We start from the raw sequence: 18329 nt of genomic DNA on the forward strand, positions 1-18329 counted from the left end.
ATATGGGCAGTTAAAATCTGTTCCCAAAATAGTACAGGATCGGTGTGTTTTAATTAAATGTTTGTATGTATGTGTTCCATACCTACTCCTGTAGGCTGCTAAAATCTGTCCATCACAACCCTTCTAAGTTTGGGATTCAAGAAGATAAACTGAAGCCGTTTGAAAAGCTGTTGTTAAAACTGGAATGCCAGTTACTTGATGGAATCATATTTCAGGTAATAAAATTAATGTTCCCCAGTATGATAGGGGAAACTATTACATTAAAGCGACAGTCTTTTTCAAATGGTTGGTTTATTTGTATTTGTTTTGTTTTGCTCCAGATACAGTGATAATGTGAATTTGGCTCTTGGATCTGTGCGTGGGGCCTGAGGGCAGGGGTGGGGAAAAAGGCTTTATTGTAAGATCCTTCCTTGCTCTTCTCATGTGCTAGAGCTGTGCCAGGCTTTGAATGGTAGCAGTCAAGAAACACAGACAGCTTGGCATGAGGACTGTGTATTATCAGGGAGTCTGTTTTTCACCAGAAATTTTAATAGTGGGCAGACTTATGTAGCATAAATATATAGCAAAATACGTTAAGTGTGACCCCTTGTGACATATTTTGTCTCATTCCTAGCATATGAGAGAGGTAGCTGTGATTAGCCACTGTTTCTGTGGTGTATCCCCCTGAAACATGCAAGCAAACAGGGGGATGAGGAGGACTGTTACTTTTTTGATACATTTAACTTAAATGGGTTCGTACAAGATGCCATCTTTTTTTAGGTAAGCCTGTATGTGAGACACTGAAATCAGATGTTGTTGCATAGCAGGCAGAGGACTGCATTGCTGAACCTGGTCACAGCAGAGTCAATTGAACAACAGTACTGTTGCTCAGTTCTTACATCTTAAATGGCATAGAGAAAAAGGTTTTGTTCTGTAAAAGCCTTCAAAAGGGAATTTGTAGATAAGCCAAACTGTGCTTAATTATTTATTCTTTCAAACGTTACTACCAGCTATTCATTTTTCATTGTACGTTTCTTTAATGTTGCGTTAGTAAAAAACCCTCATTATATGTTGACTGTTGTGTGCATTTGGCAATTTTTTTTAAACCGCTACCAGTGGTGCAGGGTTTTATGCTACAGGCTCATGAACCCTATGCTATAAGCAACTTTCATGATAATCTTGTTTAGTTAATGGATAGTTAGTAACATATTATAATGTAGTAATAAAAATACCTATCCAGTTTCTTATCGCTATCGCATCAAATGGTTTCTTTAAAAATCCCCCTTAATAGAAATGTAAAGTAAATAAAATGGTTTTTTTTAATATTATGTGTAAGAGAGGTTTTTAATGTTTTCTGTTATTATACTTAAATAATTTAAGCATAGTTAAAAATATTTATGTTGTGAAGTTTAGGACTAACTACAGGTTAGTCTTAAATCAGTGTGCTCTTACAGTATTATTCTCTTACAAAATCGGTATTCTTTCAAGGTCAAAAATTATTTTTTTTTTCCCCTTTTTGCTCAGGCCTGTATAGAGCAACAATTTGATTCTGTAAATGGTGGAGTGTCAGTGTCGAAGAACAGCACGTTTGCCGAAGAATTTGCTTATATTCTTCGCACAGCTTTTGCAAATGTAGAAGCCAAACTTGGTAATGCAAGCTCATGCTTCTCCTGCCAGCTTCAGTTTCTAAAACTGTTTGCCTTGGAGTAGGCTTAAAACCGGTGTGTTTCTGCAGGTGAACCTTCAGAAATTGACCAGAGAGATAAATACGTAGGCATCTGTGGCCTCTTTGTACTGCATTTTCAGATTTTTCGGACCATAGACAAGAAATTTTACAAGTCATTGTTGGATGTCTGCAAAAAGGTGAATGCTTTATTCTTTTGTCAGTAATTAAGGGGGAGAGGAAATCTTCAGTAATGAAGTAGATAATTTTCTAGTTGTGTAGCATGGACTTGGGAAAAGAAAGAACACATGATTTACCAAAACAAGGCAGAAAGCAAAGTTAAGATACTTCAACTTTTCAGAATTTCATACCCGCCCCTCCATTTTCTTTTAAAGATGGTTTAAAACCTGTGGACTCATGTAGTAGCAAGATAAAATAACTTGAAATTACCATTTAAAAATGTTTCTTCTCAAATTAAGGTGGCACTGAAGACAAAAATAATTGTTTGAGTTGTGAGTATTGTGGGGCTGAATAAATGCTGTAGGTTTTGACATTGGATATAAGTACATATTTTGAAAGACCTCTAAGGCCAAAGGTGATTGGAATTTTTTTCATATCAGGTGCTATTATGGAATCTAATTCTCTAATACAGTTTAAAATCACCAAAAGTGTAATAACTTTGCTTCTGGTGTCCTTAGTGGGTTTATAGGGGAGAAACCTTTTTTCATGTTAATTTAATACTTTGTAGAAACTAGGTATGCAGAAATAAACTGAATTGGGTGTTAGGGTTCAAAAGAGGCATAAGAAACATGCATGGTGCATAGTATTTGTTGTAGTTACTTATGTTTACTGCTACTTTGTAGTATTTTCACCCCCCCTTTTTTTGTTTTGTACCCACACCCCCAGGTACCAGCCATCACATTAACTGCTAACATTATCTGGTTTGCTGACAACTTTCTGATTCAGAAGATACCAACTGCTGCCAAACTTCTGGACAAGAAAAGTATTCATACAGTTAAAACACAAAGGGAGAACTTTCTACAGCAGAAGGCACAGTCACTTACCAAGTAAGCTTCCTAAATACTGCTTCATGATGCTGTTTGGCAAATAGTTTATAAGCGTACTAGTGTGTGTAGTGTGGCTCAGTGGTGTTAAGCAACTTTTCTGCTTCGCTGCAGCAGTATGTGTGTGTTAGTGTCACTGAAAAAGTGTTGGTCAAAACAGCTTTCATGTCATGCTTTCAGAAGAATGTGTGTTATGTCACCAAAATAACAATGTTTCTGGCAAATCTAAATATTTGATTGTTTCAGTTCTTTATTTCCATACTTTCAACTTTTTTTTGTTTTTGTTTAAATAAGCTAGTGTCTAGTAACCTGAGCTGCTTTGTTTTGTATTAGGGCTCTATGCTTTCTATGTGTTTATGGAGGTAAGTCGCTAGTAGGCTTATAGAGCAGTTTTTCTTTGCTTGGTGATGATACTTTCTTTGTAAGCATTTATTTTGTTCATGACTGTTTTAATTGCTTGTTTAATGGTCTTTGAAAACGCTTCTTTTGTTTTGTGTTCTGCATGTAGTTTTCAGGTCAATTTTCTAAGTTCTTTCTAAAATGTGTTTAAAAACTAATTGAAATTTTTTTTAGTTGTCAACTTGAGGCTATTTCCCTATTGTTGTCAACTTGAGGCCCAATTGTCCTACTGCTTGTACTTTCGAGAAGAGACCGATACCCACCTTGCTACAATCTCCTTCCAGGCAGTTGTAGAGAGCAATAAGGTCTCCCCTTGGCCTCCTTTTCTCTAGGTTGAACAACCCGAGTTCCCTCACCTGTTCCTCATAAGACTTGGATGTGCAGTTTTAAGGATATTGCAATAAAATCCAGATGATTTGCATCTGCTGATTTGAATTCTGCCAGTAACTTTTTCTTGGTTTCTTACAAATTCTGTACTGCCTTTAATAATTGGACTGTTGCCTTAAATATGAGTACTCTTTAAAGTGTATTTTTTGGTGTCATAATCAATGAACTAAATAAGTTCCTGCTGTAACTGCTACAGTAAGTACTGTTGTACTGGCACAATTCTGTAGCATGGAATAAATAGCAATTTTAAAAGTGAACTCTAGTTAAACATTTAATTACAACTAGTGTGATCCAAGCAGAGTAACTTCTGGAGAATGCCGTTATTTAAGAGCAGTCCAGTCTGGCATTGATGTAATGACAAGTTATATTTATGTGTGTATTTATATGTATGTGACAGAAATCCAGACTTGGAGGGAAAAAATTAACATAATGTGTAGGACTTTTTTTGTCTAGTGTTTAGAAGCATTTTCTGGGAGTTTTATTTACTAGTTTCATCTAAAGAAGCATAGTATACGTACTGCTAAGAGGGCTATTTATTCTCTTGAAAGATAGATGGTTTTGACTCTTCAGGGTATGCTTGTACAGATATAATTGGCAGAGTAACTAATCCTTACCTGTAAAGAATTCAAGTGTAAATGAGTATGAGGCTCTGATACGTTTGGGAATGGCGAGTTACTATTTTGGGGACTTGAAGATATAACATATTTCCCTTGTAAGAATTTAAGCTTTGGAAAGAGAAAAGAAAATCCTCATACTCTTTTGTGAAGCAAGCGATGTGTTTTGTTTCCTTCTCCAGAGATATGCAGTCATATTATGTTTTTGTGAGCTCGTGGATGACAAAAATGGAATCTATCTTGTCAAAGGAGCAACGCATGGATAAGTTTGCTGAAGATCTTTCTAACCGTTGCAATGTCTTCATCCAGGTGTGCAGTCTTTTAATGTAGTGATGCAGCTAACTGGTGTTTTGGTGCAAGTTGTTGAACATAAAAAGAAATCAGATGTTTTGTGATTATCGGTGTGTTATTTTACCATGTGGGAATTCTTCTAAGGCTTTTAATGCCCAGGAGATATTCTTTTAAGTAAATCTGTAAAAGGTCTTTCCATAAGGCATATATGGAAAGTGAGTATGACTAAATATTCAGTGGCTAAAATTTTTAACTTTTCTCTTGAGTTAGGAAATCAGAAAGGCTTAGTTTCCTCTGTAGTAAAGGTTTTGGGTTTTTTCCTTTTGAGTTGGTCGTGTGTTGGACTGAACCAGTGTCTAATTTAGTTTTATTTAGCACAGTACATACTTTCAGTAAAGGTTTGTGTTGTTTCATTGTGCTTTGCCTAGTGATGGTACTTTGCAAGAATCTTACTACGTTCCGAGGCAGCTGCTTTTCTTTTGGCCTACTAACAGCATGTAGTCTTAATGTAAGATGCATCTTATTTCTGAATTTATTTTTTGCTAGTTTTTATATGTATCTATCTGCCTGACAGAAATCTGTTGAGAATAGGTGCGTGATAGAAACATTATCCTGAATATTCCATATCTCAAGAATTGCATGTACTAGGATCTGTGGCTTTTATACTTCAGTTATTTGCGGTGGGCTTAAATTTTTTGCTATGTAGCAAACTGAGTTTCCTACACCACTTGCTGTCTTTTCCTAGTCTTTTTATTGTTACTACTTTTCCTTTGAAATAAGTTGAGTAACTTTTCATCATGCTGTACGTAATCAACCTTGTGTTTAAAATCTTAGCATACATTGATTTAGAAATAAATGGTTGCTTTTTTTATTGTGGGATGGGCAGTTCTATTTAGAAAGTGTAGAAGTGTGTAAATACTGTTAGTGTATTTATTTCACGGAATCTGGAAGGTTTAGACTACTTTTGTGACAGGCTGTTTGGGGGATGGGAATTGTTTGGTGGGTTGGTTTACAATAGGTCTGAAATTATTAGACCTTTGAGGCTGTGTGAATAATTCACTGATCTATATTTAATTTGAGTGGCTCTAGAAGAGGTTAATGATCAGGTGATCTAATGACTCGTAGGTAGTTTCATAATGTGTGTCCAATAAAAGGGTCTCATTCAGCTTTGGGATCCCAAATTTTAAGTGGAGTGGTAGGTTGTGTAGTGTGAAGAGGCAGAAGTTGCTATCTGTCATGTAAGAAAGAAAACAGTGAGGATTTTTTTGATTGACATGTTGTGAAAATAGTCTTTTCTCCCACACCCCCAACCCCTCATTTTATTTTTAGGGTTTTCTTTATGCGTACAGTCTTAGCACCATCATTAAAACTACAATGAATCTCTACATGTCAATGCAAAAACCTATGACCAAAACCTCGGTGAAAGCTCTGTGCAGACTTGTGGAACTTCTGAAGGTAGGTCACTGGATGAAATTTTTTAATTTTATGTAGACCTTTATAGAGGACATTGATCAAACATCACATATTAAATAAATATTTTAAAAAACCCCACCTTAATCAAAACCCACTGGCTGGGAAGTGTTTTTGCATGCATGGCTTCTTGCTCAAGAGTGGATTTGGTTAGAGAACATATTTGTGAGGCTAGAACTGATTTGTATGTAACTTCTAACTGGCTTCCTTAGTTAGTGTCACAGAATAATTGAGGTTGGAAGGGACCTCCGAAGGTTGTCTGGTTCCACCTCCCCCTGCTGAAGCAGGGCTGCCTAGAGATGGTTGCCCAGATCTGTGTCCAGATGATTTTTGAGTATCTCCAAGGATGGAGATGACACAATTTCCCTGGGCAATCAACCTGTGCAGTGGTCAGTTACCCTCACAGAAGGTGTTTCCTGATTTTCAGAGGGAACCTCCTGTGTTTGTTTGTGCCCATTGCCTCTTGTCCTGTCACTGGGCACCTCCAAAAAGAGCCTGGCTCAGTTGTCTTTGAATCCTCCCTTCAGGTGTTTATATACATTGATAAGATCCCCCACTAAGCCTTTGCTTCTCCAGGCTGAACAGTCCCAGCTCTCTCAGCCTCTCCTCGTATGTGAGATGTTCCAGTCCCTTAATTATCTTCCTGGCCTCTCTCCAGTATGTCCATGTCTCTCTTGTATTGAGGAGCCTGGAACTGGACACAGCACTCAGGTGTGGCCTTATCAGTGCTGAGTAGAGAGGAAAAATCACCTCCCTCGACTTGCTGGCAATACTTCTGTCTAGTGCAGACAAAGATACCACTAGCCTTCTTTTGTAGCACACTGCTGGCTCACCTTCAACTTGGTGTCCAGCAGTTTCTTGCTTTTTTGCCAAGGTGCTTACCAGCTGGATGACTCCCAGTATATATAGGTGTATGGGATTGTTCCTCCCCAGGTGCAGGACTGCACGCTTCTAGTACATTTTCCAAAAGGAAGATACTCTGTTTTGAGATAATTTCAGAAAGCAATGGTGAACAGAACTGGGCTATTTTTAAAAAGCAAACCAAAAAAGCCAACAAAATTTGTATCAGTCCTAAAACTTTTTGACGCTCCTGAATAGTCTGATTTTCTCAGTTTCTAAGGTTTAATTAAAATTGCTACTAACAGTACATCACGAAGTGGAAAGAATCTCTGTTTGCAGTGTTGATGAGTCACCCATCATAAAGCCAAATTCTAAAGACAACGATTTTGGTAACTACATGAACTGTTGTGTTTTGGGGTTGACTTTAGGCAATAGAACACATGTTTTACCGAAGAAGTATGGTTGTGGCAGATTCTGTGACACACATCACTCAGCATCTGCAGTATCAGGCTCTTCACTCTATTTCTGTAGCCAAGGTATGTAATTCAAGTTCTAATAATTAATCATCCTATCTAAGTGTCTAAAAAACGTGTTAATTTAAAATGGGAAGTATTTTTATTTACTTTTGCAAAATCTGTAGCGTAGTCAATTACACTGTCATAGTCAACCTCTTTCCAGTAGGTCAGAGCTTTGCCCTAAAAACTGTACAGCATAGATGGTTATCTGTCTTTGACCAAGAATAGCTCCTCTCTTCCCTTAAACTGCTGCATCTCTTGTCGTGTTCCTCTTGTGTTCTTTTTAGTTTTTATTTCTAGTGATTTTCACAAACTGACCTTTTGTTACTTTTTTTCTGATGCACATTCTTAAAGCAATCTGTTATAAGTCTAAGAACGGCCTGTTAGTTATGTAATCTTTGTCTGTTTGGTGAAATAGCAGTGGTTAATACATGATGGCTTACCGGAGACTAATGCAGACATAAGTTCATTGTTTTGCTGTGGGGTAAAATATCTTATGATGATGAGACACTGTAATAGCTCTGTATTATGTGTCTCTATAAATGAGATCAGTTTACTACCTGTTTTGCTTACCAAATCTTCAATTTCTGAAATCAGTGCAGATGGGAAAATGAGATTTTAGTATATCTGTTCTGATGTATTACTGATTGTTTTATTCTTTCATCACATTCAGCAGCAGAATTATAAAGCACATGCTATTGATATCTGTGCAGCTATTAAATTTTCCTTTTATTTGGCTGTAATCTCAGTTTTATTTATCTGGCATCTCCATGTTTTCTACCATAAGAAAAAACCCAAGTTGTACTTCCCGAGTGAGTTATATATCGGGAGTAGCGTGAACTGAAGAAGTTCCAAGCTTCAAGCTACTAAGAAAAACTGTTTATCTTCAAATAAACAGTTCACATATGTTTAGATAACTTTCATAACATTTTCAAATTATATCTGTAATTACATTGCAAATTATTTCTAAGTGCATAGAAATATGCCAAGACTTGTGTATTAAGGGCTGTCAAAGAGAACACATCTGTGAACAATACTTAGTATTTTGATGACTACTCAGAAAATAAGTAAAAGGCAGATGCTGGTAAATAGAAGGGTTCATTAGTACTAATCTTTTTTTATCTGCACCATTTCTAAGTGGTGTAAGGTCTAAGGCATATACCTAACACAGATTTAGCATGTAAGGTTAGGAGCTTCATGTTGAGCATACTTTCTTAGAACTGGGAGAGGTTTTCTTTAACTCTTCCATGAACCTGTACATCTTCTGAGTTATGCTGCTACTCACAAATGTGTCTGACCTCAGCTTCTTAGCCAGAAGACTTGGTTCCCTTCATTTGTTCATGCAAAAGTGTTTGCACTTAATCTTTCTGATAAATAAGAGTTTGTAGAAAAGCAAGTTATCATTATTACCATGTTTATACGTCTTCTGGCAATTCAGCTGTAAACTGGATTTTGTTACCAACAACACAGTGATTAAAAATAATTCAAAACATGCAGCTTGCACAGTATTTGTCTACTGCATGACCTGAGCAATGTTCATGCTGAACTGCATGTATTCCAAGTGTATAGATGAGTAATACCACTGAATTGACAGAGTAAGTGAATCTGGATTAATTTAGCTCTGTTCACAAAACACGCTTTCCAAAAATACTCAATTTATGACAAATCCATAAGCTTTGGAAAGAACAAGTAAGCTATTGTTTTTGGGCTTAGGTAACTTTTCTCTGAATTTCTATGTCTCTCTGTCAAGAAAAGAGTCATTTCTGATAAAAAGTACAGTGAGCAACGCCTGGATGTCCTCTCTGCTTTGGTGTTAGCTGAGAACACCCTCAATGGGCCAAGTACAAAACAGAGGCGACTAATTGTTTCCCTTGCACTAAGTGTGGGAACACAGATGGTAAGTGCTGTGATTATTCCAGACCTTTACTTGTTTGGTATAGTATCTTATAAAGAAATATAATCTTGTCTTTTTTTGTCCCTCCCCGCCCCCCCCCCCCCTTCATTTGCACAGAAAACTTTTAAAGATGAAGAACTCCTTCCCCTTCAGTTAGTTCTGAAAAAACTAGACTTGATCAGTGAACTTACAGAGCGGTAAGCAGTGGCACATAATACATAGAAAGCAGGGTAGCTGCCTGTCACTGGGGGAGCTGGATCTTCACTGTGTGATTTTCAAAATCTGGTAGCTGCATGCCAGTGGTTATTTTTGCATGTATTGTAGACCAGGGATGGACAAAAAGAATTCCAGAGCTAAGCCTGAAGCTTGCTGATGTTTGGGCAAGTCATGTTTTACTTAACTGTTGCCAATTAGGTAATCAACTTCTCTGAGTGTTTAGAAATTCTGTCACATTCTTGGATGACTTAGCTTTATATTAAGCTAAAGTCTTCCTCTTAACCCAAACCCAAAAGTTATGAGTTAATACCAGTCTCTCTGGGAGATCAGTCTGTTAGTTCGCGTGTGACACCATGTCTTACTGCTGCTGTAGTTTCAGTGGACCCTCAAGTCATGTTGGCCATCTGAAAGCCAGGTGGATATCTGGGTTCCATTGCATACAAACACCTTCAGCAGATGACCCATGGGATAAATTTCTGGGATGAGTGAGCATTGTACACAGGTTATATCAGGAGAGGCTTGTTTCTCTTCTTTGACTTACAGGAGAAACTTGGAATATATGTTTGACCTCTAGGCTACTAATTGCATGGTTTAATTCTTTCAGAGAAAGAGTAAACCTCTTTTCTAAAGCAGGTACCTTTTTTTAATAAGTAGCCTAGTGGAAAATAAGAAATAAAAAGTTCTTTATTAAAAAACTTTCTTTTGGAGGACAATGCATCTGGAACAATAAAGTCACCATGTAAAGCTTAGGCTCAAAAAGCAGTTGTCGTTAGTTTCAACACACTAAAATGAATACCACTGTGATAAAAGAATGGCTTCTTGCAATTTTGTGACTAATATGTCATCTCTTATTCTAGGGTTCGAGCACAATGTGACTGTTGTTTCTTATACTGGCATCGAGCAGTCTTTCCAATCTATTTAGATGATGTGTATGAAAATGCAGTTGATTCTGCTAGACTGCATGTAAGTAATAATGTTAGCAACTTAGTTTAACAAGCCACTGTAGTGGGAAGGATTCAGAGGAGAGGACGAAGCTTAGACTGCAACTCTTAAGGGGAAAAGCTCAACAAACAAAAAAAAGTAAAACCCAGGCAAAAGTCACTGAGGCAGAAATTTCTCCTTAGTCTGGAGGATGTAAAAGCAATCTTTGTTGTAAGTCTAATTAAAGTATAACTGTTGATTGCTCTAAAAATCTTAAGTTGCTCTTCTTGATACTGGGTCTGTGTGTCTCTTTGTTCTTCTCTTCATTCATTCTAAACTGAAATTAACACCTTTGCTAGACTTGAACATTAAATGCCTTTGTTCCACATTGTGGTTACATATTTCTAAAGCACATATCACTAAGTTCAGTGATGCTGTGTGGGATAGTTGTCCTGTAACTTTTATCCACCCCTCATCTCTTTCCCCCCTCTTTGAAGGATGAAGTGTTTGCTGCAGAAATGAATCATGCTTTGGCATACTAATCCTAATAAAAATCAATCATCTGTTCCAGTGTTGTGTGTGCCACGGTCAATTACAGTACTAAAATGAGTATAGTGCAAGGAGTTTCAGATGAAATGACTAATAATTATGACCTTCCAGCAAATGGATTAGTAGCAACTAAATACTTCAGATGAACACATTAAGGACACGGAGACTTCAATGGGGTTTACAAAGTCTATTTTTAATAGAAGAGGGAAGACTACTGATTTTGATTTGTTTGTTAGCTTTAAACGCTATTTGAGATGCTTGTCATCTTGAGATGCTGTCAATCTGTTGGTTAAGCATAATAGTTTCTTTTTTCAGTATATGTTTAGTGCACTGCGGGACTGTGTACCTGCTATGATGCATGCAAGACACTTGGAATCTTACGAGGTGCTTCTGGAGTGCTATGACAAAGAAATCATGGAACTGCTCAATGAGGTAATTTGTTGTGAATAGAAATTAAAGGCAACACTGTGCTTGGAATATTTTACAGGCCAGCATCTATTGTACCAAACTTAATATGATCTGTAAAAATAACACAAAGACCTTTGAGATTGAAGTATTTTAGTAAGTGAGAAAGTGTTCACTGATGATTTTGGTTATTTAAGACCTGTTGTTAATGGTATCTGTGTTGGCTGGGAACACGAAAATACTGCAGTCTAAATTGTGTAAGTTGCAAAACCTCAGTTACCAGATTTGTCTATGCAGACAGAGGAGTGATTTTTGTCAGATTAGCTTCTGCTTGTATGAATGCCTAAAATAAATGCTACTATTCTTAGCGTGTGTTGATGGCTTTTAGTAGTGAAGGCTTTGTAAATGTAGTTGGCTTTTTTAGTGAATTATTATCTAGAATTATGAAGGATATTTGACAGAGAGAAAATGTGAATTCAGATTTTCCAAGTCCTAGGTTTTAACCTTTGAACCACTCTGTTTGACTAGTTTAAAACCAAACATTACATATTCTGCAGAAAATCAGGTGATTTGCTTATTGCAAGTCTTCCTTACTGAGTTAGGTCTTATTATTATCTAGACAGAGAACCCTAAGCCTAGTTCCCCTTAAGATGAGAAGTGAGAATACTAAATGGTGTTAAACTCCTATGTAGAAGTTTTAATCATGTACAGAATGGCATTAGGTAGCTAAACCTTTACTTTTTCTGAGCTGTATAGCTTTTTCTTCCTATTGTGTACTAGAACAAGAACACGGGAAATAAATATCCTTCTGGTTTCTAAGTATTGATTTACTTTGATTTGTGTGACCTTGCTAAAGCAAAGCAGTCTTCATTAGTCTGATCAGTCTTTTGAGACTTTAACAGAGATGTTAGTGCTGCTAACAGAGTATTGTAAATGGATACTGAAAATTACTTTTTTATTATTATTTATTTCCCTGAATAGCACTTGCTGGACAAGTTATGTAAAGAGATAGAAAAAGACCTGCGCTTATCAGTTCATACACACCTGAAGCTGGATGACAGAAACCCCTTCAGAGTTGGTATGAAGGATCTAGCTCACTTCTTCTTTCTGAACCCAATACGTTTTTTCAATCGATTCATTGACATAAAAGGTGAGGAGTTACATATTTTCTTGATTCCGTTACTTTCATCTCTGTTACACTTTGGCTTAGTGTATCTTTTCACTTCTTTCCATGCTTCCCTAAGTAAGTAGTAGTATTTTAGTTCATCCTTCTATGTGTTTGCAGCTTATGTAACTCACTATTTGGACAAGACCTTCTACAACTTAACGACTGTAGCTCTTCATGACTGGGCCACCTACAGTGAAATGAGAAACCTAGCAACTCAGCGCTATGGTTTAAGTATGACTGAAGCCCATCTTCCCAGCCAGACTCTGGAACAGGTACAGTGCCCACAGGATATGAATATAATTTGTTCCATTACATTGTCATACTAGCTAGCTATTCAAAGGGCTTTGTCATTGAAGTAACAGTACCCAAGAGTAGAGAACTGTTTGGGAAAAGTGACCTTTAATTTCTGGTTGACTTCTGAGACAGGATCTTTAACAACCTTTGGAGATAACACCAGCATCAGTCAATTTAATGTTGGATTTGTGTCATTCATTTTTTAACGTAAGACTTAATAAAATGAAATCGGGTATACAAAGTCAGAGGATGTTTTCTTGAAAATTTAGTATCAGCAATGTAGCAAGCAGTACATCTGGAGTACAGCTGTCACAAGTCTGGAATGACCTTTGGTTGGTAGGTCTTTTCCCTGGTTTGTTACTTGCTTCTCAGCAGGTTCTTTAGTGATCATCAAGAGGAACTGTTTCACAGGCTGCTCATCAAAGACTTTGGGACATCTGTGCTTAGCTTAACAGGAGAGTGACTCAGAGCCTCCTAGAAACTGCTAAACATGGTTACATATAGAGTAAAGTTGTAGTTTCATCAAGTTAATTGTGGAGGCGTTCACTGTTACAGGGTTGGTGCAAAGGAAACACAACTTGCATATTTCTGAAGACTTTCCTTCAAGAGTTTTAGTATCTTCAATATTTTTGGCAGTTAGCTTCATTCCCTCCTTTGGGTTAGCACATTGGTGAGAGCTCTTAAAAATACAGCCTCTTTTTTTTTTTTTTTTTTTTTTTTTTTTTTTTTTTTTGTAACATTCATGATGGCAGTGCCTTCCTAAGTTGAAAGAGGTTGTAGAATTAAGAACTGTAGCTGCCTTTTGGTATAAAAGTGCTGTGGATTTGTTTCTATTTCTGGCTTTGGCTTTCTCTTGGCAATATTTGGCCATCGTATTGTTATAAAGAATTAAATCATTTCACACCATCGGTTTCATAACATTCATTCTGGTGCGAGCTTTACTTCAAAACAAAGACACCCTATGCTTCATTCCCTGCCAGTCCCAGCAAAATCCTGATAAAAACCTTGGCACAACTGAAAATAGAGAGGATGCTATTTATTGTATACACTCTATGCACAGTGATACCAAAGGGACTCCTTAAAGCAAAACAGTTGTAAAATTCGTGTTGTAAATACAAAACTTCAGTCTTCTAGACAGGTTGGGCAAAACGGTATCAGAAGGTAGCTAGTTGTTCTGTAACAATCTGTGTGTCTGTAGAAATCTGCAAGGCAAGATTCCATTTTCTGGAACCTGAGGACAACCAGATCTTTTTTTTTTTTTTTTTTTGGTCAATTGGGGCTTGTAGAATAGACTGGAGGATTCCTTACTTTTGGGGGAAGCTGGAAAAAAACAGGCAGAGGTATAAATGTTAAAACATGAGCTGAGCCTTTTTTCTCATCTAAGCATTACAAAAATTGTTAAAAGATTCTTCATTTTGTGAAGTGAAAGCATTACTTTCTAAAAAGCTTTCAAATAGCTACAGAAATAGTATTTGTGTGCCTTAGTAGTTAGGCATGCTGGTAGTTCTTGAGAATTGGTATTATAGTAATTCTCAATAGATAATATTGTTTCAGGGACTGGATGTTCTGGAAATCATGAGAAATATTCATGTTTTTGTATCTCGCTACCTCTACAATCTGAATAATCAGGTAAGGTATATCCCATTCTTTTTTTTCTGGATTTGGGTCTGATTTGAAGGCATTGAGAAATGCAGAGTATACATGTTAAGAAAACCCCAAACTGAACATACGTAATACTAAGCTGTGAAATAGCTGTTGCAGTTCTAGAAGAACATCTTTGGAGATGCTATAGATATGTCTCAGAGTATGATCTCTAAGCATATGTGGAGTATGGTGTCCCAGTAGGATCATTCCTTGTCAGATATTCCAGTGAAGCTTGGAGAAGGCAGCAAGGATAATTGGCTGCTATATAAGGACATACTAAGTACATGATTTTTCAACTTGAAAAAAGAGTATCTGAAAATGGGTTATTAAAGAGATGAAGCAGTGAATGAGATGGAGAGCAAGTACAGGGAACAATCCTTTGTGGTTTCTCACAATGTGAGAATGAGAGGCCCACTAGGAAAACAAGCAGCTTCCTTAAAGAAGAGGAAGTACTTGTGTTCGCAGCACATAATTCAGTAGTGGAGCTCATTGCCATAGTATATAGCGGGGCCAAAAGTACAAACAAGTGCCAAAAGAGTTTAGACCAGTTAATGTAGGATGTAGTTTTAATAAATACAAGACTTGGGGTGCAACATCTGCCTTGGAATTGTTGAATCACCCACTTTGCAGAAATTGGAAGAACCTACCAGATAAAGTTTATTGTATGCATGCTGTGTTTTCTTGGTGGTTTCCCTATCACTTGTTATTAGCTGCTCTCAGAAATAGAATATGGATTACCTACACTGGTAATTTATCACGGAATCAGTTTTGGGTAAATAACTTTCTTTTTCTTGCACACACACCCCCCCCCCCCCCGTCTCCCAGATCTTCGTTGAAAGAACAAGTAATAACAAACACTTGAACACAATCAATATCCGACACATTGCTAATTCGATTCGAACTCATGGAACAGGAATCATGAACACAACAGTGAGTATCTTTTGTGCTGCTGTTGGATTATTTTTTTTTTTTAATAGCACACAAGTCTCCAACCTCTTGCATCTCCTAATAGTTTATTTGGTTGTGCAGTTTTAATAATGTGATAATAATGTTCTGTGTGTATTAATAAAGCAAATCAGTTCTTGGACATGACACAAATCAGTATCACAATCTCTTGGGACTTAACGCCACTTCCAGCTGTTACATAAAAGTTAATGAAGAGATCTAAACACATCAAAGAAGATATAGGTGTTCTGGTGGGACTCTAAATTTCATTAAAGATTATACTACTTGACTGGCACAGTAAAATATTTTGATTTCTAAGATGCCTGCTTAGATTAGCATGCTCTAAGTTCTCCTCATTGACACGAGGTAGACAGATAGTTTTGCCGCGGTTAAAGCAAATCTTGAAGAAATGCTGTAAGTTCCTCTTGTAATCATTAAGTTTAAGAAGCATCAGCTTTTCAACTTGTAAAATAAAAGCTACAGATTTCTCATCATTTATTGGAGGACTGTGACTTCTTACTGCAGTTGTTTTGATGATGTCTGTAGCGTAGATGGTCATTTTAACCAGCCAAAGGCATTTACCTCTTTGCAAGGTAGATAAGGGCCCTTCCTGTGGCCTGCCTACTGCAGCATGAATGTGTCATGGTTCTCAAGTTTGGATATGGTGCCAAAGGTATTTTCAGGCTGGGGCTTCTTTCTACCTCTGCTGTTTTCTTTTTCCTGTTCTTCTGGCCCTATTAAAAAAAACCCAAACCCAACAACAACAATAAAAAACTAAACAAAAAAACCCAAAACCCCCACACCAAACAAAAATAACCCAACTTGCTGAAATATTGAACCCACTCTCAAGTAATTTAAAAGTGGAAATTATTAGGAAAATAAGGTTTTGTGGTTTGTTGCGCTATTGGAAATAACTTTGCACTATTCTTCTGAGAGTAGGGACTTCAGTTACTAAAAAAAAATGCAGTTACTTACATTATTTCATGGTGATGTAGATCTATTTACTTCTGATTTTGAGTGAAGTTATTTATGCAGACATGAGATGTAACTGAGATGTGTAGGGTGGAAGTGTGCTTCTGCCTTATGAGAAAGTGTTTCAGAAAACTTTGAGGAAGTGAAAAGGTTTGTCAGGAGGTTATGCAGATTCCGCAACTTGACTGAGGAAGTTGAGCTTCTTTGCTCTTTTCAACCTGAAAAGTTTGTATTGCTTCAAAAGGTCAGTTACAAGATATTCCAAACATAAACTAATGGCTTTGTAGGGCAGGTCATTGAACTGAAATAGCAAGCTTGTCCCTTGGTCCTTCTGCCCTTCCTGAAAGAGAGTAGGCCTTCCAGGAGAAGGGTTTTCTTTACTCTTTTAAACCAGTGAAATGAAAAAGTTAAGTAGAGAATAACAAATAGAAGTAAACTGAGTAGAGGGTTCCATATAAATACAAATTACTCGGGAATCTACTGAAAACAGGTTGCTAGATATGCTTGTTACTTTGCTAACTTTCTTGATTTGACTAGGGTTTTTTTTCCCTTCTAGGTAAACTTCACTTACCAATTTTTGAGGAAAAAGTTTTATATTTTTAGCCAGTTCATGTATGATGAACATATCAAATCCAGACTTATCAAAGACATCAGATTCTTCAGGGAAGTCAAGGATCAAAATGATCACAAGGTATAGTAATTCTTGAAGGATTGAGAGTAACTTGGCTGAAAGAAGTGCTACTTTCATGTGACTGAAGGTGTACCAAACCATAACAATCCTATTATTTACATGTGTATTTCCAGAAAAAATGACAGCTTTTGTCCTAGCAAAATGCAGTGTTAAAAATGTCTGTATTCAGAATGGCTTTGTTTCATTCTGGCTGCTCTGTAAATAGGAGGTTGGCTAAAATAATTTTCTCAGTGACCTGAAAACAATGATTTGATGGAGCCATAGTCTATTGGAGGTTCTAAACTTTTGGTCCAAATCACGCTTCACAGTTGTTGTTAGTTTGGAATAATAAGATTATTCAAATTTAATCCAAAATGATGTAAACATGTAACACATATTCCAGTATGTGAAGTTTTGGGGTCTAGGGTCTGATTTTTCCATGCTGGAAAATAGATTTCTCAAAAATGTGAGACAGTGTATTTAGTAAAATAGACTGTCAGCTTCTTTGTATGTCAAGTACTTATTTCTTTTAGGAATACTTTTTCATTCACAGTTAACACTTGTATTTCACTTCTCAGCTTGCAAAAGTGAATTAATATAGAGAGGCAGGTGTATAATGTAAAAAACAAACAAAACCCCAAAAAACAACAAACCACAAAAAACCCAACTGTAGATGGTAGGTAGGAATATGTTACAAATAGAACTGCATTGACATGGTGGAAAAAAAAAATTAAGGATAGGTAATTATTCTTACAAATTATTCTAAAATATTTTTCTAGTATCCCTTTGAAAGAGCAGATAAATTCAACCGCGGCATCAGAAAACTTGGAATAGCCCCGGATGGACAGAGCTATCTTGACCAGTTCAGACAACTCATAAGTCAAATCGGTACGAAATCCTATCTAAGACAATGTTATAAATGTTATGAAATAGAAGAGATCTTCATCGTCTAGTAACTGAACTTTTAGCTCAAGCTAAAACTAGATTTAACGCCAGTTGGATGGAAAGTACTTCATTTGTATGCCATGCAAAATAAATGCTCTCATTTAACTACACAGAAATGGCCCTTGCATATCTTAATCTAAAATATAGCTACAGCTTGCACATATGCCTGTTTCCTTTTAAGTTCTTCTTTTCTTTGTGACAGAACTGACTTTTATCCAGATTGAGTGTATTTCCCAGTAAAAAACCAGTATTCTTAAGTTCATTTTTTTCAGAAAATAGCCATATATCCAGCTGAAGTAGCTTTGAGTGATGCATAATACTACAGTGGTATTTGCAGCCATTGATGCTGTGGATGTGCAGGACTGATCTGAACTTGGAAGTATTTAATGTGCCCAGTGGAAACAGTTTGTACTATTTGGCCCTTATCCTATCATAAAAGTGAACACGATCTTGCTAGGTGATGCATTTATGATTTACTTCTCTA

At 36.7% G+C, this 18329-nt stretch overlaps 1 protein-coding gene across 1 annotated transcript in view; it reads left to right on the forward strand.

Annotated features, from left to right (window-relative positions):
• Positions 1-18329, forward strand: part of WASHC4 (WASH complex subunit 4) — a 41460-nt gene that overhangs the window by 13481 nt on the left and 9650 nt on the right. The window contains exons 10-26 of the mRNA XM_080394022.1: positions 95-215; positions 1504-1627; positions 1715-1842; positions 2549-2709; positions 4289-4415; positions 5727-5852; positions 7136-7243; positions 8973-9119; positions 9234-9313; positions 10190-10295; positions 11118-11234; positions 12189-12357; positions 12493-12647; positions 14224-14298; positions 15139-15243; positions 16787-16921; positions 17680-17788. Of these exons, the coding sequence (XP_080250148.1) occupies positions 95-215; positions 1504-1627; positions 1715-1842; positions 2549-2709; positions 4289-4415; positions 5727-5852; positions 7136-7243; positions 8973-9119; positions 9234-9313; positions 10190-10295; positions 11118-11234; positions 12189-12357; positions 12493-12647; positions 14224-14298; positions 15139-15243; positions 16787-16921; positions 17680-17788 (2093 nt within the window). The remainder of the gene's footprint in view (positions 1-94; positions 216-1503; positions 1628-1714; positions 1843-2548; positions 2710-4288; positions 4416-5726; positions 5853-7135; positions 7244-8972; positions 9120-9233; positions 9314-10189; positions 10296-11117; positions 11235-12188; positions 12358-12492; positions 12648-14223; positions 14299-15138; positions 15244-16786; positions 16922-17679; positions 17789-18329) is intronic.

The sequence above is a fragment of the Falco punctatus genome (assembly GCF_963210335.1).
Source record: "Falco punctatus genome assembly, chromosome: 6".
Classification (NCBI taxonomy): Eukaryota; Metazoa; Chordata; class Aves; order Falconiformes; family Falconidae; genus Falco; species Falco punctatus.